Source organism: Procambarus clarkii, chromosome 16 (genome assembly GCF_040958095.1).
Source record: "Procambarus clarkii isolate CNS0578487 chromosome 16, FALCON_Pclarkii_2.0, whole genome shotgun sequence".
Classification (NCBI taxonomy): Eukaryota; Metazoa; Arthropoda; class Malacostraca; order Decapoda; family Cambaridae; genus Procambarus; species Procambarus clarkii.
This window is the reverse complement of record NC_091165.1, coordinates 26,385,547-26,407,389: the sequence shown is the minus strand read 5'-3', so window position 1 is coordinate 26,407,389 and position 21,843 is coordinate 26,385,547. Positions and strand designations below refer to the sequence as shown.

Here is a 21,843-nt window from a genome sequence, read left to right as displayed (position 1 = left end):
GGCAACCGGGAACCATGTGCTCGGTCGACCCGAACGTGTATTAACAAATATCGTTAGTCGACAACACTATCGTAAGTCGAGTTGCATTTTTCGATCAAATTTATATCGTAACTTGAAATTATCGTAAGTTGGGGCAATCGTAAGTCAAGGTGCCACTGTATTTTGAAATCTCCACGAGATACATAAATTTCATTAGCTTCATGCAAATTACAAAATTATTACATATTTATTTATACATTTTTAATAATGGAGGACATTATAGGTACAGTACTACAAAACAGACCATCACCAAACAAACAAAAGTTTGTATTGAATACATATAATTATACTACATTGATAATTTTCTCTATCATTGATTTACACATAAAAAGTGAAATAAAACAGTCTAAACTCTCTAAGATTGAATTACCAAATTAACAACATAGCATACAAAAATGATGACAAATGTTTATGCCTAGACATGATCATAATATTGTGAACTGTACTTTGTTAAAGGTGTTCCAGCACTCTGGAAACCAAGAAAGCCATGACAATCACAAATATTGATTTCACACATTACAAGCTTTCCTGATTACTATTATTGTTTAATATACCAATACATACTGTACTTAGGAATTTAAAATGGAGAAAGCACAAATCGTACACATATGTGAAAGAATCACTTATACAGTTAAATTGTGATCTGGGGTATTCTATTGTTCTTCGCAAGCAATTTATCACATTTTATGATAGCTAAATAAAACTGTTGACTGATGGATTCTAGATAATTTTTTAAATTGAGGCCACAAACATTTTTCCAGTATATTTCATGATAGTATCAACTATTTTAACATGGAATCATCATCTCCATTTAGGGAGTATAGCTCTAAGTTCACAATTTAGAAACAAGAAATCATTAAACCTGTATCATTATTAAATGTCAATTTTACACACTGATAAGAATATAACATTTAAATATTATACTCATATGTAAAAGCTTAAGATATGTCTCCTTTATTCACTGTATCTTACATGATTGAACTATAGCACTGGCAGTGAATTTACTAGAATATCATAATCTTCTCAACACATTAAATATGTAATATTTGTCATTTTTTGTTTGCCAATGCAGAAACATCATAATTACAGCCCTGAAAATGTTAACAATAAATAAAGTTTACTGGGCTTATTGCTCAAATTATTGTTGTCTTTTGGATCAGAAGATAATGCAAACATTATATAGAAGTAGCAATACTTATAGTAAAATTTTCAAGAAACTTAAAATTAACCTTCTGATTTTTTAAAAATCTTCACATTGCTTTGAACTGTACTTAATATTTTTAAGACCATTTTTAAGTAAACTGATATGTCTTATAATGTACTCCCATCAACAAAGAAATACAGGCAAAAGGTTATATTAGAGCAAATATTATACTGTATATTCTACTGTATATAGAAATATTTCAGTAGCCACAAAGTTATACTATAATTACTCTATATAAAATAGTTCAATTCATTTATGAGATCTATAGCAAACTGCAAAAAAATATACAAATGTAAATATAATTTACATTTACATACAAATGTAAATATATTTTTCTAAATTTTTTAGAATTTCTGTACAAGACACACCAGTGCATAGTCAAAACCTGCATTAACCAAAATCTAAAAATTGTTTTACATTAAGAAATAGCAGCTGCTCCTAAAGTCAGCACATCAAAGCAAGTCACACACACTCGGACAGGCTTGTTTAGTGAAAACTTTAAGATAGGTACATCTTTATCTGAGCATCGATTGCATAAAAGTCTTCCACAGTGTCGACAGTGATGCTTTCTGGTGGCGATGCCAAATTTGGCTCCACATTCCATACACAATTCGCCTTCACTCCATGGAGGTTCAACAGACAAGACATCTAGGAGTCGAAACAGCAGTGTCTTCGTGGGTACCTATGTTTAGATATTTAACATGGGTTTTTTAATTAAACCAAACATTGAATGTAATGAAACGCCATTTTCTGGGAAGAGCCCCGAAGGCTCCCTGGAGCTATTTTAATGATATTAGCTAATATTAGTACGGAGCTTCAGTCATAGGGAGTTGTCATGCCTACCGGAGATCACTAGTCAAAACAAGGTCCCCTCAGAAAGGCGCAGGTAGCAATGGCCTATGAAACTCCCTTGTATGAAAGTTTTCATGTCTGCCATCGACCGGGGTTAGTAACCCAGAAAGGTAGGTGCCCTAAAACAGACCCCAACTAGTAAGAAAGTTGCAACCGGAAACCGAACAAAGATTAGAAACTCCCCCCAAAACAAACAAGAAAACAAAGGGGGAGGGGGTCCTGGCCCACCGAGCTGGCCACCAGACCATTAGTTCGGAGACTGACTAAGTGAAATAAAAATCGCTGACCAGAGAGAGGGAGGGTGCCAGGGGAGCCTCTGGGGCTCTGGAATAGGGAACGAAGGATACTGGGTCAACCCACATCGCGTCCCCGGACACAGAAGCCAAGGCGTGCAGGTAACGGCGTAAAGCTACAACCAGACAGAACACACGATGCTTCCCCGGCCTGACCAACCAAGTATCAATAATCCACGGACCCCTCCGGAAGCCTGCCGTCTCATTCTTTGCCATAAAAGAAGGAGACGGTTGCAAATCTACAAATGAACAAAACATCCACCCGAACCAAGTGAGCAGAAGCCTCTGTGCCGGAGGGAAGCATGAAGCCCCCGACCCGCCCCCCAGAAGTCAAAGCCAACAAAAACAAAAATCTTCTGGAAACAATCACTGACTGAAGGGGCCACCACAAACGGAGGGGGAAGAGAGAAGAAAGAGTACCCGGTCCAAAGACCAAGTCGGCTCAGGCGATGCACGAGCAGGCCAGAGGTGGAAAAACACATGAGAAAGCTTATAAAACGGAGCAGAAGTGACATTCACTCCGAACGCAAGCTAGAGCGGCTCTGCCAGTGCCGCACGATACAGAGTGACAGTATTCGGTATCAGATGCCTGTCCTGAAAAAGCCAAGAAAGAAAATTTAACACAACACGAATCAAGATCGAGGACAACTTGTACAATTAAAGGAAGTGGCAAAAAGACCGCCAATACACTTCATATTGTCGCCGAGAAGAAGAACTCGGGTGGGACACCATTAGAGAAGCCACCTGGCCATCATACAAATGGCGATACACCTGCGTCAGAAACTCCAGACGCAAAGCGCAAAAAAGAAGAGCGGACCAGTAAGGTACCTCATCGGCCCAATCAATTGAAAGAGGCGGAGCCGCAGAAAATGTCCCGGGGTTCGGACACTGAGCAAGCAGCACCTGAAACCAAGGCTGGGCTGGCCATTTTTGACTCGGAACTCGAAGCAACAGCTGAACCGGAGGGGTAAGAGTGCCGCATAGACTGGGAGACACCTCCACCACGCCGACGCAAAGAGTTCCACCTCCAGGGGCCCGTACGTCTGGCAGAGCCAACTGAAGGAGTTGGTGTCCGGGGGCTCAACAGTGCCCCTCAAAAACTTGCAACACAGAGGACACATCTCACCAATCAAGGGTGTAGGTACGGTATAGCAAAATCCACTCCAAGCCCCAAGGAAAAACAAAGATCAGTCTGCTAACTAGGACAACTCCAGAACCTCATAACGCACCCCGAAAGAGGAAGAAGAATAAAACTCAAAGGAACTTGAGTTGACAATCAAGGCATAAACTGGGTTGCGCAGGTGGTACGCACTGAGGGCCTCCTGGGCCTCTGCTGGGGTAACCCGGGAGAAAGGAAACCTTTGGAAGGACAAATCTGAAGATCCCAAAGGTACACGGAAACGAACTCTGGGGAAAGCCACACCCAACTCAAACTCATACAGGGAAGGAGGATAAGAAAACTCCACACCCTGCAACAAAAAACCCTCAGCAGAGGACACGACAGCTCATAAAGGACCAAATGGGACCAAAGGGCCCCCAATCGAAAACTGCAGAAGAGAGCCAAAGGAAAGGCCTTGAAGGAAGGGGTTGGCTGGAAAGACCCAAAAGCCTTGGTGGGAGTGAGAAGCTCAACTGTATCCGCTCCTGTGTCAGAAGGGGCAACCTCTGGATCAACTTAAGGCACATCCCGAGCTAAACCTTGCCCTGGGTCCTAAACCTCCCAGCTGCTTCAGAGCTGGAAGGAGAAGGGCAAAACTAGCCCACTGAGGAAGGAAGAGGAGTTGCAGATGGAACCTGCTTGATGGGGTTCTGGGAGTTGTTCTACTCTCCAAGCCCGGCCCAAGGACAGGTTGACTTTTAAGAGCTTGGTCCAACAGGCTGTTGACTGGAGTCAAACCACAGTCAAATCAATCAACACCTCAAAATCAGAGTCCCTAAACACCAAGCAGGACAAATCCAGGGCATCCAACCTGCCACACAACTTGGACCGGTGCAAAACAGAAAACCTCAAGTGCAAAGAGGTTGCTGACTGAAACCTCTGAACCTCAAGAGGGGAATGGGAAGGATGAGTCACAGATGGAGAAATCCCACTTGACTATGTGTAGATGTCATCGACCCAAGAGGCAGCATGGCAGAGGTAGACCATATGAACATCACCAGGTGGCACAAGTGATGAACAACTCTGAAATTTGCACAAGGTAAGAGCATGCTCAGAAGAGGTATCCATAATACAGCCGAGGCTGTAGGGGTTTTTCTAAGGCCTGCAGGGTGAATGAGCCCTGCAGGAAGCCCAGGCTCTGGGAATGCAATACCGGATACCCCTGAACAACTGAATGTACAGGCAACCCCAGCCATCCAAAGCCAACAGAAAAGTCAAGGGGGCAGCAAGGGGTGTTAATCACAGCAAAGTCCTAAGAAACCTAATGAAGCTTCACAGAGAAGCCCCCAAGCACAAGGGAACTTCTAAAACCACCCAAAAAGGGTACAAACGAAAAAGTCTAGAACCCCAAACCGAGGAGAACCAGCAACAAGGGATAACAGCACCACCCAGGCAATAACTGGGGGGGTCTATGGTGTGCAGATTATGTTGCACAAACCACTGTAATTACCTAAGTGTAGTTACAGGATGAGAGCTACGCTCGTGGTGTCCCGTCTTCCCAGCACTCTTTGTCATATAACGCTTTGAAACTACTGACGGTCTTGGCCTCCACCACCTTCTCACTTAACTTGTTCCAACCGTCTACCACTCTATTTGCGAAGGTGAATTTTCTTATATTTCTTCGGCATCTGTGTTTAGCTAGTTTAAATCTATGACCTCTTGTTCTTGAAATTCCAGGTCTCAGGAAGTCTTCCCTGTCGATTTTATCAATTCCTGTTACTATTTTGTATGTAGTGATCATATCACCTCTTTTTCTTCTGTCTTCTAGTTTTGGCATATTTAATGCTTCTAACCTCTCCTCGTAGCTCTTGCCCTTCAGTTCTGGGAGCCACTTAGTAGCATGTCTTTGCACCTTTTCCAGTTTGTTGATGTGCTTCTTAAGATATGGGCACCACACAACAGCTGCATATTCTAGCTTTGGCCTAACAAAAGTCATGAACAATTTCTTTAGTATATCGCCATCCATGTATTTAAATGCAATTCTGAAGTTAGAAAGCATAGCATAGGCTCCTTGCACAATATTCTTTATGTGGTCCTCAGGTGATAGTTTTCTATCTAGAACCACTCCTAGATCTCTTTCTTTATCAGAATTCTTTAAAGATTTCTCACATAATATATAGGTTGTGTGGGGTCTATGTTCTCCTATTCCACATTCCATAACATGACATTTATTAACATTAAATTCCATTTGCCAAGTGGTGCTCCATATACTTATTTTGTCCAGGTCTTCTTGAAGGGCATGACAGTCATCTAAATTTCTTATCCTTCCTATTATCTTAGCATCATCAGCAAACATGTTCATATAATTCTGTATACCAACTGGTAGATCATTTATGTACACAATAAACATCACTGGTGCAAGAACTGAACCCTGTGGTACTCCACTTGTGACATTTCTCCATTCTGATACATTGCCTCTGATTACTGCCCTCATTTTTCTATCAGTCACAAAATTTTTCATCCATGATAGAAGCTTACCTGTCACCCCTCCAATATTTTCCAGTTTCCAGAACAACCTCTTATGTGGAACTCTGTCGAAAGCCTTTTTTAGGTCCAGATAGATGCAGTCAACCCAACCATCTCTTTCCTGTAATATCTCTGTGGCTCGATCATAGAAACTTAGTAAATTCGATACACAGGATCTTCCAGATCGAAAACCATACTGTCTGTCTGATATTATATCATTTCTCTCTAGGTGTTCTACCCATTTAGTTTTGATTAGTTTTTCCAATACTTTCACTATTACACTTGTCAATGATACAGGTCTATAATTGAGGGGGTCTTCCCTGCTGCCACTTTTGTAGATTGGAACTATGTTAGCCTGTTTCCACCCGTCTGCTACGATTCCTGTACACAGGGATGCCTGAAAGATCAGGTGAAGTGGAATGCTGAGCTCAGATGCACATTCTCTCAGAACCCATGGTGAAACGCCATCTGGGCCAGCTGCTTTGTTCTTACCGAGCTCTTTGAGCATTTTTTCCACTTCGTCTCTAGACACCTCTATGTGTTCTATGTTGTTCTCTGGAATTCTTATTGTATCTGGTTCCCTAAAGATTTCATTTTGTACAAACACACTTTGGAACTTTTCGTTTAGTGTTTCACACATTTCCTTTTCATCTTCCGTGAATCTATTTCCCATTTTCAACCTCTGAATATTATCCTTTACCTGCAATTTGTTGTTTATGAATTTATAGAATAGACCTGGTTCTGTTTTACATTTGTCCGCAATCCCTTTTTCAAAATTTCTTTCTGCCTCTCTCCTCACTGCCGTGTAGTTGTTTCTCGCATCTTTGTATCGGTGGTATGTTTGGGGGTTCGGCCTCTTCCTGTATTGATTCCATTTTTGTGTCTTTCGGTCTCTAGCCCTCTCGCAATTTCTATTGAACCAATCCTGTTTCCTAGTTCTGCATCTCTGTTTTGGTATAAAAATTTTTGTGCCTTTATCATATATTTCACAAAACTTGCCATACATCTCATTCACTTCCTTGCCTAGCATCAAGTCTGTCCAATTATACTCACTAAAAAAATTTCTAAGGTCACCATAATGTCCTCTCCTGAAGTCTGGTTTTTCAACTGCTTCAACCTCCTTATTTTCTTCCAGTTTATAATGCATTGCATACTTTATTCCCAAAAAGACATGGTCACTTTTACCCAAGGGAGGAAGGTACTGAATGTCAAATATCTCTTCCTCCTTCCTGGTAAATATCAAATCTAGCATGGAGGGAACGTCCCCTTCCCTCATCCTCGTAGCTTGTTTAACATGTTGATACAAGAATGTTTCCAGGATGAGGTCTACAAATTTACAGGTCCAAAAATCTTCTGTTTTAGCTTCATATGCTTCCCAGTCTATGGATTTCAAGTTGAAGTCACCGACTATCAACAGTCGTGATCTATCGTTATCCGCTCTCGCTATAATCTCTCTCATTATTGTTATAAGACCTTCACGTTTACTATCTAGCTCCTCCTTTGACCATGTGCTGCTTGGCGGTGGACTATATGCATTTATCATCATTAGTTTATCATCCTCATAGCAGATCTCTAGTGCTATTATGTCAACTTCTTGTGGATTGGCAGTCATTATTTCCTTCACCTTTAGGTGTTCTTTTACCAGCACAGCAACGCCACCGCCTTTCCTAATTTTTCTGTCCCGTCTCCAAATTGAGTAGCCCCTTGGGAATATGACCTCATTTAAAATTACATCTTCAAGTTTTGTCTCCGTGAGTGCAACAATGTCTGGTGTCTGCAGCTGTATTACATCACTTAACTCCAGTATCTTCGATCTCGCTCCATCTATGTTGGTGTATGCAATCTTCAGGAACTTGTTCCCCCTTTCCTTATTCTTCACTCCCCCTCTCTCTATTGATTTTGTTGGTTTGCCTTTATGTACCACTTTACTGGTTTGCCTACCCCTATCACTTTGTAGAAAAAAGAATTTATTTCTTCTTCATTCCTGCTCTCATTTAAATGTTTTGCCTCGGCGAGGTTCAGTTTCAGCTTCTCTCTATCTTCTTTTGAAAGATCTCGTCTTAACGACCACCCTTTCCCATCCTCATCCCTTTGCAATTTTCTAGCATTCCTTAGTGCGACATTCTGTGTGTACCAGCAAAAACACTCCCAACCTAAAAAAAAAAAGACAGTCCATGACCACCAGCTTACCAAACTGGTGAGGGCAACCCCATGCGAGGATACCCCACTGAGGGAGTGTCCCGAACACCCCAGGGCACCCCAGATAACCCTATCTGTGCAAGGGCAGCCCTTGAGGAGTACACAGCGAAGAGAACCCTGAACACATGCAGCTCCATGCATTCTTGAACTTGTGGCTCACGCTACACAAACACGTAAAAAGAATAGCCATAAAGACAAACCACCACTTGAAAAATGGGAACCTGGAGCCAGTGACATTACAGCAGTGACCAGGCACACATCAAAATAAGAACTGGTAGTAGTGGGGCCTGCTGATCCGGCTTGCCTCTCTTCTTCCCTTAAACGAGGGAAAAAGTGGGACAAACTAGCTCTCACTAGTTTTATTAAATATTTATAGCTGGGGGGGAGTTATTTTGGCAATAATGAGGCTGCAGTCTCTGTTTTAACCATGCAGTGGTCTGTTTTGTCTCGCTGCCTTTTTGGTACCTTCCCTGGTGGTGGCATAAATATATATAAATAAATGTCACCTCTCCATGTGCTTCTGTGAGAGTGGCCAGGCTCTGGTGCTGGTCCCCAGTAGGCCTATAGAACTCCATGGCTAATGTGACCTAAGTAGTTGGTACACTATTAATGATAGTAGCTTCAGGGAGCCACAAGAGGCTCGCCCCTAGAAATGCTGCTTTTACTATGATATAATTAAAGCAGTTGATGTTTGCTTGCATTAAGAAACGAATACAATGTGTGTGAAAAGAACTTGCTACTGCCAATTCTTAAAAAGTTACCATTGACTTTGGGTGGTATCATAGAAGAGGCTCTAAGGCACATAAAGCAGAAAGAACCCAGTTACTGGTTCAAGCAGGCCGTAACAATACCAATGGAAAAAAAAACAGCGTTGTATATAATGAAATACCTCTTTCTGGTAAAGACCTGGTGGCTTCCTGAAGCTATCTTGCTGAGGTTTCTCCCTACTAATGAGTCATATAAGTCATGGGAATTCTATTTGGCTACCAGGGACCAGAGTCAAAATGTGGCCCCCATCACAGAGGCACAGGGAGTGAGTGACAATTCACCATCCCACCAGGAAAGCACCCAGAAAGTCAGAGAAGCTTCACCGAAAATGAAACCTCGAACATGCCAAACACCACAGCAAATAATTCACACAGAACAAGAAATTCAAACGGGTTGGAAACATGTTAGTACTAATTGCCACCACCAGGCAGCCCAGCTCTTGCTCACAATCAGCTTCTCTACTCAGCCATGGAACTGATGAAGAATTAAAATCCAAAATTATAAATTTGGTAAGGAGGGTTGAGAATCGGGGAACTATTGGGCCACTACCAGACAAGAGGCACTTAATTACATTCAATACTGAGTTTCTAGGATGTGCCCCTCTGGTAGCTCCATGAAGCAAACCACAGAGAATAAGAAACTGAAAGAGTAGAGGTGGTAGACACTAGAATAAGGAAGAGAACCCAGTCCAAGAGACATGGCCCAAAGCAACACAAGATCGACTAGGACCCATAACTCGACTAAATACTGCCAAAAAAGTGTTTAATTTTTAACCGTCATAAAATGTCAAACTCCTTAAGACTGAATATCAGGCCAAGATATGTTGGAGAAGACTGCAGCCAAAGCCCTATACTGTATCTGGGAACATCATAGACCTGAGGGCAGAGTGCAGGTTGGCCATATTTGATGACACTGTAGATGACCTGGGAAATGCAAGCCTTAGAAAAGGAAACTAAAGGAACAGGGTCAACCAACAAGGCATCAACTGAGGTAGAACACCTGCAGGTAGGAGTGAAGAGCTGCTACTGGATACAACAAATGATGCACCCTAAGGCAAATCAACCAAGCATCAATCACCAAAGGACCCCCTCTGGAAACCTGCCAACTCATTCTTTGCAAGAAAAGAAGATGGTTGTAAATAAAGAAACCACCCACTGGAGCTAGAAGAACAAAACTTCTGCCTCAGAAGAGGAGCCTGAACCTCCCCAACCCTACATCTGGAGGCGAGAGCCAACAAAAGCAATCTTGAGAAAGATATCACAAGCCAAAGGGAAAACTGTAAACAGAGGCGAGGAGAGAAAGACCAAAACGTGGTCAAGAAACCAGGACGACTCAGGAGTAGCATAAGCCAGCCTCAGTCTAAATAATGCATGAGGAAACTTGTGGAATAGCACCAAGGAGGCACTGACACTAAACACCAGCAACAGTGGCTCGGCCAACACTAAATGATAAGAGGTGACAGAATTAGGCATGTTGATCAAGAAACAATCTATGCAAAAGGACAGGACAACCTTAACTGAAACTGACAATGATAAAAATGGTAAACAATAGTGAAATGAGTGTCGTGCAACCTCATACAGCTGTTGCAAGGAAAGATGCAGGTGGGACAACATCAACCCAGCCACTTGCCATACAAATGTCAATAGACCTGTATGTGCCAAAAAATAGTATTTGAATGTAATGAAATGCCAATTTCTGGGTGAGCTCTAGTGGTTCCCTGAAGCTAATACGCTGAGATGGCACCATCTACTAGATCACATCAGCCATGTTCTATAGGCTTATTGGGGACTAGATCCAGAACCTAACTCCTTCATAGAGACACAAGAAGCTGTGACATTTATTTTAACCACCTCACTGGGAAAGGTAACCAGAAAATCAGAGTTGAAACAAACTACTGCTGGATTCAAAGAGAGACTGAGGCCTCAAATCATGCCTAAAGAACTCGCCTCATTATATAAACAAATGATCGAATTCTCTTGGAACTAGCACAAGCTCATTCCCCCTACATCCCCCACTCACTTGGGTGAGGGGTTGAGGTAGCTCAAAACCTGCCAGGGTCTGAGCTCCCAGTTCTAGAGCAGATGCAGACACCCACTCAATGACCTAGAAGATAGTTCTTGAGATAGACACTAGGCCTCTAACAACAGGTAAAAAAAAACTTGAATATATTGAAATACCATTTTCTAGGCGAGTCCCAGAGGCTCCCCGGAGCTTACCGGGCTGATATGTATGTATTAAACCGTGACATCAGTCAATGGAGTTCTTGCCTACTGACCATGAGCCAGAACCTGGCCACCCTCAGAGAGGCACGAGGAGCAATGACCTGTGGAAACCCCCATGTGTTTGGAAGCATTCCACATCTGCCATCAACTGGGGCTTGGCACCCAGAAAGGTAGGTGTAACAAAAACCCCCACATGGTAAAAATTTCTACCTAAAAATTAAACAGGGAGGCAAAAGTCCCAAAAAACAACCAAACGTCACTAATGTTATCGTGCCAATCGTCCACGCAGGCTGCTCTAGTTGGGATGGAGGATGCTGGGGAGCCTCTGGAGCTCACGCGGGAAATAGCATTTCATTACATTCAACACTGGTTTTCTGTTGGGAGCCCCTTCGGCTTCCCGAAGCTATCAATCCAAAGAAAAGTGACAAGAGGGACTTACCCGGGAGGCGGCCGCACCTTGTCTCTCAACTCGAAGTTGAGACAACTAGCTGCAACCTGTGACCCAAAGCGACACGCCCTACAAGGGCCAGGAATGTTGACCAAATAACGTGCAGCCAGGACCCTGTTCGGTCTCCAAAATCCCTGTGCCCAAATGTTAGCCCAAGACATATTACCAAAGACGGTAGCCAAAGCAGCAAACTTACGAATGTCAATGTCTTGGGCACGAGGATAGATCGCAGGCTGGCTAGACCGAATAATCCTGCGGATGACCTAGGAGACCCAAATCCTGGAACAGGGAATGAAGGAGACCGGGTCAACTCAAAGCGCATCCACGGCCACAGAGGCCGTGGCGTACAGATAACGGCGAACAGCCGCAACTGGACAACACATGATGCGCCTCCCGCCTGACCAATGCCAGTAACTAATTCATCATCAACGACCCAAGAACCCCTCCGGAATACCGCCGACTCATTCTTCACCAGAAAAGAAGGAGACGGCTGCAAACGAACAAACAAACCTACCACCAGGACCAAAAGAGCAGAAACCACTGTGCCGGACATGAAAGAGAGCACCCGGTCTCGGGTGCCAGGACCCGGACCAGGATGGCTCAAGCGGTGCATGAGCAGGTCGGAGGTGAAACAAAGCACGAGAAAGCTTACGGAATGAGTTGGAAGTAACATCCACCCCGAACATACGTTGGAGCTGCTCAGTCAGCGCCGCACAATATGAGGTGATAGTATTAGGCATCAAATGATGGTCTGGAAAATGGCAAGAAAGGACAAGATAACCTGATCTGAAAGAGAGGACAACCTACGAAGAGAAGGAAAATGGCGAAAAGATTGGCAGGAAACTTCATACTGTTGCTAAGATGAAGCTAGCAGGTAGGACACCAATGAAGCCAACTGATCACCATACTAGTGGTAATAGACCCGTGTCAGAAAGACCAGACACGAAGAGCGGAGGGGAAGACTGAACCAGCCAGGTAACTGACCGGGCCGATCTGCTGAAAGAGAAGAGGCAGAGCCATGGGAAACATCGCGGGTTTGGAAAGCGAGCAAGCAGGCCTGAAGCCTGAAACCAAGGCTGGTGCAACCACCAAGGAGCTAACAGGACTACTCTCCCCTGGGGTCTCCAACCGAGTCAGGACCTGAAGTAACAATTGGACCGGGAAAAAGAGGTACAGTAACCATACCTCGACCACTCCTGCCGAAAGGCGTCCACCGCGATGGCCTCTTAGTTGGGGAAGGGTGCCACATACACGGGAAGACGCCAGAACCATACCGACGTGAATGTGGATACCGACCACATCGACGCAAATGGAGGTAGAGTTGCGTGGAAGATTGGCGCGACAGCGTTAGAGATGTTTGCTTGTTTTAGTTTGCGAGTTCTGCCTCCCTGTTCAGATTTTAGGTAGCAGTTTTTACCATGGGGTTTGTTTTGTTACGCCTATCTTTCTGGGTGCCAAACTCCAGTCGATGGCAGACATGGAATACTGTACTTCTAAACACATGGGAGTTTCCATAGGCTATTGTTCCTCGTGCCTCTCTGAGGGGGCCAGGTTCTGGTTCATGGTCCCCGGTAGGCAAGAACTTCAGTGACTGATGCCACAATCTAATACATACATATCAGCCCGGTAAGATCCGGGAAGCCGTAGGGCCTCCCAATAGAAACATCAGAATATCCAGAATTCATATACTTGTACACACTATTTATTAAATTTATTAAGCAACAGATGGCTCAGCAATGATTAAGTAATTATTTAATATCCTAAATGTAGTTTGCTTAACACTAAATGTGAAAGAAATAAAAGAACATACATACATGGGATGTGATTTTTACAGTAAATAAGATATACCCACTACTGTTTTTATGCACAAAATTTTCTTACCTGATAATTAAATATATTGACTCCATGCTTGTTAGTGGAGCCCAAACAAGCTCCAGAGCGGACAAACACTCGACAGAGTTGACCTGCGCCTCGCATGTATGCCAGCAACAGAGCTTACAAATAAGAATGATTATTAATACATGTTCAACGTTTATTTAAGACACTTCAAACTTAGGTGCAATGTGCGAGTGTGCTTATACAGGATGTTTCCTGTTTCTTGTTACCTATAAGTAGTTACAGTAGAAAGCCATGCTCATCTTTATATATTTTATCATAAATGCTTTTAAAACCACAGATTTTGGCAGCCACCACATCTTTCTGTTTGTTCCAACCTTCAGTGACTAAAATATGTGAAGAAATATTACTCTAACAATCTATCATAGTGTGGAAAAATATTTCCTCATCTGTAAACATCTATCACATGATTTCTGAAAAAAGTGTTCCATTTTTAACCATCTACTATTATTTGTGAAGAAATATTTCCCAATTGGAAATATTTCTGAAAGTCAACACATGACTTGATAATGGTCCAGGATGGATCGAAATGTCATCATTTCTTCATCTTCTGATATGTGGTTTGGTCATTATTATTTCCCTTTCCAACCATCTACAGCATAGCTTGGTAATTAGAATTATGTTAATTAGAATCTTTGAGTAATCCGAATGAATTCGTGTTTGACTATCTTTTTTTTTAACTTTTTAACCCAAATGTGATTCAGGGTTAAAAGATATATGTAACAAGAAACTTGTATAAATTTTAGTTTGAGCGTTTGACTTTTTAACTCAATGACAAATTGGGTTACAGTGATTTCTGTCAGATGAGAAACCCAAATACATTCAAGTTCAAGTGCTTCACTGTTCAAGTCGAATAGAACTTTGGGTCACTAAATTTTGTCATCTGGCTTCTAAATAAAATATGGGAACCTATGATCATAACATGAATGTGAACAAATCCACAAGGGCCGTGACGAGGATTCAAACCTATGTCCGAGAGCATCCCAGACCCTGCCTTGACGTAGGTTCGAATCCTCGTCACGGCCCTTGTGGATTTGTTCACTTGATGCATCACGCTATTGTGATTTCTGTGCGTAATAACATGAATATATTTGTATTGATTTATTTCAATGTCACTAATTTGTTTTCATTGTTTTTAGCAGTTATATTTTGCACCCATGTGTCATATGAGAAATTTCTATAATAAAACATGTGGAGCATCAGTACACACAAATATATTGATGTCACTAATATGTGCACAATATTATATTCTATGAACAATAAAACACTGATTTTGCTGTTATCAATCTGTATATATGGGATTATATGGCTGTTTATTTATATTAATTGCTAGAGGACTACTGTTGACTAATTGTTATTGGTTATTGTTATCAATTTCTATTCGACCGTATAACATAGGTAAATTTAAATCTTCCACACAATCCCCACAGAAGGGAGTTTGTTAGTTATGAGTAGAAGTCAGATAGAGCAGAATTTGTAATTAAATATAAATTGAATATTAATGTGTACCCAATTAACTTTTTTAATTTTTTGTACCCTGTATTATGTTTCAGATCCTCATTTTTGCCGTATCTGAGTACTAGTACCTGGATTTTATCACCGTTAAACATGTTATTTTCTGCTGCCGAATCGAAAACTTTGTTAATGTCTGTTTGTAGTTTTTCAATATCTTCAGCAGAGGTAATTTTCATGCTGATTTTTGTATCATCTGCAAAGGATGACACAAAGCTGTGACTTTTATTTTTCTCTATATCTGATATGAGAATAAGGAACAGCAGTGGTGCAAGGACTGTACCTTGAGGTACAGAGCTTTTAACTGCACTCGAACTCGATTTTACTTGATTGACTGTTAGACTGTGTTCTCTTCGACAGGAAATTGAGTATTCAGCATCCTACTTTACCAGTTATACCCATTGACCTCATTCTGTGTGCAATCACTCCATGGTCACATTTGTCGAATGCCGTTACAAAGTCTGTGTATACAACATCTGCATTCTGTTTTTCTTCTAATGCCTCAGTGATTTTGTCATAATGGTCAAATAGCTGTGAGGCGCATAATCTTCCTGCTCTAAATCCATGTTGGCCTGGATTGTGGAGGTCATTGGTTTGCATGAATCTAGTGACCTGACTCCTGATCACTCTCTCAAATACTTTTATTATGTGGGACGTTAGTGCAACTGGTCTATAATTCTTTGCCAATGCTTTGCTACCTCCCTTGTGTAGAGGGGCTATGTCTACTGCTTTCAGTGCATCTGGTATCTCCTCCATGTCCAAGCTCTTCCTCCACACTATACTGAGTGCCTGTGCTACTGGCACTTTGCATTTCTTTATAAATATTGAATTCCATGAGTCTGGACCCATGGCTGAGTGCATGGGCATATTGTCAATTTCTCTTTCAAAATCTGCTATGCTTGTGTTGATATCAGTTATATTTACAGGTGTTTGGATACCACTCAAAGAAATTGTCCGAATCTTCCACTTTCATGCTATGTATCGGAGTGCTAAACATGTCCTCATACTGCTTTTTTAGGATTTCACTAATTTCTTTGTCATCCTCAGTGTATGAACCTTCACTAATCTGAATAGGTCCAATATTGGCAGTGGTTTTTGCTTTTGATTTAGCATATGTGAAGAAATATTTTGAGTTTTTCTTTATTTCTTGAATTGCTTTCTGTTCTAGTTGCCTTCAGTCTGGTAGGAATGCTTCAGTCTCTGTTCGATTTCTTCAATCTCTGTTTAAATTATTTCTTCTTTATATGGAGAGTTGTGTCTGCTTAAGCATTTCCGTTAATTTCTTCCTTCTTTTGTAATGTCGTCTGCGTTCCTTCTCTACATTTGATCTCTTTCTGGCTTTCCTCAAAGGAACATGTTTGAGACAAACTTCATATGCTTCAGAAGTCAGTTTTTCTATTCCTTGTGTAGGATAAGGGAAGTAAAGGAAGTAAGGGAAGCCCAGGCAGGGTACTACTAACCGGCTTCCAATATTACCAAACAAACTTCTAAGACTGCACCCCTGGGATGTGTCCACGCACGGGGGCCTAGCAAGGGTACCACAAATATATATACAGAGGGTGGGGGGTGGGACCCACCCAAATATATATACAGAGGGTGGGACCCACCCAAGGGCAGATCCCTGCCAAGGAATGGAACAAAAAAAAAAACCACAAGAGGGCAGCGTACCCAGAGGATGCACAGTCGGCCGCTATGAGTGGTGAAAACTAGCTGCGCAAGTACCCTACGCCCCTACCAGTGATAAATACTACCCCCTACCCAGAGACAAACAGAGGAGCAAGAAAACCCCTCAGCCAACTCCAAGGGTGGACATGTACCAAGCAGTAATTGACAACGGAGGTAGCTCCCAAGGCGACTTGTGGAAGGAGGCCCCAAACCCCAAGGGCAGTACTTACAAGGCGCTTAAGGAAAGGAACCCAGAGCACATGCGGCCCGAGTACTTGTGAATATACTCCCAGTTTGCACACCACCGAAGCAAGAACCGATAAGAAAAACTGGAGCTGGAGGTACACGACCGAAGCCCACTGACATCAGCCTAGAACTGACAGGCTCAGGTAGCTGGCAGGGGTGGTCTGGGGCTCCCCCTTCCCCCTCCCCATTGTTTCGTGTTCTGTCTTCCGTTTGTCACAAATTTGTTCACCTCATCCAAAACTGTTGCACCATATTACCTCACCCAAGTGCGAGTATATGTAAGACGGATAAGCTGTTTAAGTGTTAGAATAAGTGAAACTCTGTTTAGTGTTTTCAAGTTACAGTTGTGTGTGTAAACTAAAGTCTTTGAAAATGTAATAAGTTATTACAAAACGCGTTCAAGTGTCATGTCAGACTAGAAATAAAAATAAATTTTAGAGAATTGATTTTTCAATTACCTTCCACAGTAAAAAGAAACATAAGAAATAGAGAAAATTCGTGTTAGAATTATTAATCTCACTTTTTCGGTCATATTTAACAAAACATGAGTTTACATCTGAAGACAAGCACTAAAAATACTAAGATCATTGCAAACTTTTAATATGAGACATATTTAGATAGTCAGTGCACATCTGATCCTTGGGTTGTTGCTTCTAAATCAACAATGATATACTGTACAGTATATATATTTAAACAGCAAATAGCATTTCTAAAATAAAAGCTTACCTGAATTTCCTTCTACATCTAGTTTATTAAGATCATAACCAGGCATAGTCTCCAGGAAAACCTCTGCAATGGCAGCAGCATTGTCTTTGGGGTAATTGGCCAATACATGCAAGGGGTTCTGTCCTCGTAAGTTTACTGCCCCAGCATTGATTCGTGACTCTGTCAGCAGCACTTTCACCACTGAGAGATGACCCTCCTGTGAAAAATATCTAATAGTATTTGATAATAGAGAAGCACATTTATCAAGAAACTTTAATTCAAGCAATGTATCTGAACAACTGCAAGTTAAAATTTGAAATGTATCTTAGGGAAAAGCATACAGCCCAGGTACAGAACTAACAAGGTCACTATAGTGGGGGTTTATACTATATTCTATAATAACTGACAAAGCATATATAGGTAAAACATGCTAAAACCCAGACAAAAGGATTTAAAACATTTGTATGCCTGTTATTACATCGATAACTTCAACAACACATAAGACACAGGAACCAGGAGCAACACCATATGAATTTTAGGATTGCTAAACTCATCATCAAAGAAGAAAAAACAATAGGAAATATTATCAATGTGTCCTCAGGGAGGAAATATCCTGGTGGAAGTGGATTCAAAACTAACTATGTAATAGAGCTATTATGTACTCTCAATCCACAGTTAGTTAGGTTAAGGTTTGATTTGGTTAGGTTAGGTTAGGTTTCATTAACCCTTAAACTGCACAACACATCATATGATGTGTTGAGCAACTGTCGCGAAATTGCACACCACATCGTATATTTTGGAGTACCGCGCAAGTTTTAAAAGTCCCGCGGCTACACGGGGTTCACATCAGCTTTCTTAGGGCTCTTGTAAACACACGCGATGTTTTAAAAAAATCGTGGGCAACATTCACAGGTGTGAGAGCCTCAATACTGAGTGAGCTACCAAGGCCGGCACACGCAGCATGAGCTCTCAGCACTGCTGTTTAGCTTATGACCACAGCATCGCCTAAAAAATTAAAAAATATATATGTAACCGGTATTATTTAGTGATGAGAGTATTACAGAAGATCCCTGACTGTGATAAAAATGATCAGGATTCTGATAATAGCAGGATTGTTAGGATTAGTGTTGTACTGTATAGTGGGAGTAATGCTGAGGAAGGGATGGCAATAGCGTCGCCTGCTAACTCTGTGTGGCCACCTCTTGTCTGCATTCATCATACCAGCTCAGTGGTTCGCTATGGTGAACACAAATGTAGATACTTATATAATCTGTGTATTAGAGTAATAACAGCAAAAGGATTATGTTGGGAGGAGCCATTTTGGGGAGGGAGGTGGCATCCTCTGCATGACTTGTCATGGCTGTATAGAGTAGCCACTATGCTCTTTGGGGACGATACCAGCTTAGTTGTACAGTTATGGTGAATAAAACATGTGGATACTTATATATAATGTGTGTATATATAGTGTCATAACACTCCAAACAGTATTGTGGGAGGAGGAACGTTAGTGTGTCTGGCCTTGAACGAGTGAGGGAGAAGCTGCCTCTGTGGCCACCTCTTTTATTGTCTGAATCCACCATACCAGCTTAGTTGTACAGTTATGGTGAACAAAACATATGTAGATACTTTTATTTATATATATATATATATATATATATATATATATATATATATATATATATATATATATATATATATATATATATATATATATATATATATATATAAACACCTGTATATAGTGAATAAAAGCAAAAAACAGTATGGTGTGTGTGTGTGTGTGTGTGTAATTACCTAAGTAATTACCTAAGTGTAGTTACAGGATGAGAGCTACGCTCGTGGTGTCCCGTCTTCCCAGCACTCTTTGTCATATAACGCTTTGAAACTACTGACGGTCTTGGCCTCCACCACCTTCTCACTTAACTTGTTCCAACCGTCTACCACTCTATTTGCGAAGGTGAATTTTCTTATATTTCTTCGGCATCTGTGTTTAGCTAGTTTAAATCTATGACCTCTTGTTCTTGAAGTTCCAGGTCTCAGGAAGTCTTCCCTGTCGATTTTATCAATTCCTGTTACTATTTTGTACGTAGTGATCATATCACCTCTTTTTCTTCTGTCTTCTAGTTTTGGCATATTTAATGCTTCTAACCTCTCCTCGTAGCTCTTGCCCTTCAGTTCTGGGGGCCACTTAGTAGCATGTCTTTGCACCTTTTCCAGTTTGTTGATGTGCTTCTTAAGATATGGGCACCACACAACAGCTGCATATTCTAGCTTTGGCCTAACAAAAGTCATGAACAATTTCTTTAGTATATTGCCATCCATGTATTTAAATGCAATTCTGAAGTTAGAAAGCATTGCATAGGCTCCTTGCACAATATTCTTTATGTGGTCCTCAGGTGATAGTTTTCTATCTAGAACCACTCCTAGATCTCTCTCTTTATCAGAATTCTTTAAAGATTTCTCACATAATATATAGGTTGTGTGGGGTCTATGTTCTCCTATTCCACATTCCATAACATGACATTTATTAACATTAAATTCCATTTGCCAAGTGGTGCTCCATATACTTATTTTGTCCAGGTCTTCTTGAAGGGCATGACAGTCATCTAAATTTCTTATCCTTCCTATTATCTTAGCATCATCAGCAAACATGTTCATATAATTCTGTATACCAACTGGTAGATCATTTATGTAGACAATAAACATCACTGGTGCAAGAACTGAACCCTGTGGTACTCCACTTGTGACATTTCTCCATTCCGATACATTGCCTCTGATTACTGCCCTCATTTTTCTATTAGTCAGAAAATTTATCATCCATGTTAGAAGCTTACCTGTCACCCCTCCAATATTTTCCAGTTTCCAGAACAACCTCTTATGTGGAACTCTGTCGAAAGCCTTTTTTAGGTCCAGATAGATGCAGTCAACCCAACCATCTCTTTCCTGTAATATCTCCGTGGCTCGATCATAGAAACCGAGTAAATTCGATACACAGGATCTTCCAGATCGAAAACCATACTGTCTGTCTGATATTATATCATTTCTCTCCAGGTGTTCTACCCATTTAGTTTTGATTAGTTTTTCCAATACTTTCACTATTACACTTGTCAATGATACAGGTCTATAATTGAGGGGGTCTTCCCTGCTGCCATTTTTGTAGATTGGAACTATGTTAGCCTGTTTCCACACGTCTGCTACGATTCCTGTACACAGGGATGCCTGAAAGATCAGGTGAATTGGAATGCTGAGCTCAGATGCACATTCTCTCAGAACCCATGGTGAAACTCCATCTGGGCCAGCTGCTTTGTTCTTACTGAGCTCCTTGAGCATATTTTCCACTTCATCTCTAGACACCTCTATCCGCTATATGTTGTGCTCTGGAATTCTTATTGTGTCTGGTTCTCTGAAGATTTCATTTTGTAAAAACACACTTTGGAACTTTTCATTTAATGTTTCACACATTTCCTTTTCATTTTCCGTGAATCTGTTTCCCATTTTCAACCTCTGGATATTATCCTTTACCTGCAATTTGTTGTTTATGAATTTGTAGAATAGGCCCGGTTCTGTTTTACATTTATCCGCTATCCCCTTTTCAAAATTTCTTTCAACCTCTCTCCTTACTGTTGTTTAGTTGTTTCTCGCATCTTTGTATCGCTGGTATGTTTGAGGGTTTGGCCTCTTCCTATACTGATTCCATTTTTGTGTCTTTTGGTCTCTTGCCCTCTCACAATTTCTGTCGAACCAATCCTGTTTTCTGGCCCTGCACCTCTGTTTTGGTATGAATGTTTGTGTGCCTTCCTCGTATATTTTTAAAAATTTGGCATACATTTCATTTACTTCCCTGCCTAGCAACAATTCTGTCCAATTACACTCATTAAAAAAATTTTGAAGTTCCCCATAGTGTCCTCTCCTTAAATCGAGTTTATCAACTGTTTCAATGTCCCCATTTTCTTCTAGATGATATCTTAAAGCATAATCAATGTCTAACAGGACGTGATCACTCTTTCCCAAGGGAGGAAGGTACTGGATGTCAAATATCTCTTCTTCTTTCCTGGTGAATACTAGATCCAGTACTGACGGTACATCTCCTTCCCTCATTCTTGTGGCCTGCTTTATGTGTTGATACAAGAATGTCTCCAGAATGAGGTTCACAAATCTGCATGTCCAAA

The 21,843-nt window shown here is 41.3% G+C and overlaps 1 protein-coding gene across 1 annotated transcript in view; it reads right to left on the bottom strand.

Moving 5' to 3' along the window:
* Positions 1 to 214: 214 nt before the first annotated feature.
* The window catches only part of LOC123759892 (rabankyrin-5), a 147,005-nt gene continuing 125,376 nt past the window's right edge, over positions 215 to 21,843 (bottom strand). The window contains exons 19-21 of the mRNA XM_069325353.1: positions 17,696 to 17,891; positions 13,532 to 13,644; positions 215 to 1,925 (exon numbers count right to left, since the gene is read on the bottom strand). Coding sequence (XP_069181454.1) covers positions 1,662 to 1,925; positions 13,532 to 13,644; positions 17,696 to 17,891 — 573 coding nt within the window. The 3' untranslated portion in view covers positions 215 to 1,661. The remainder of the gene's footprint in view (positions 1,926 to 13,531; positions 13,645 to 17,695; positions 17,892 to 21,843) is intronic.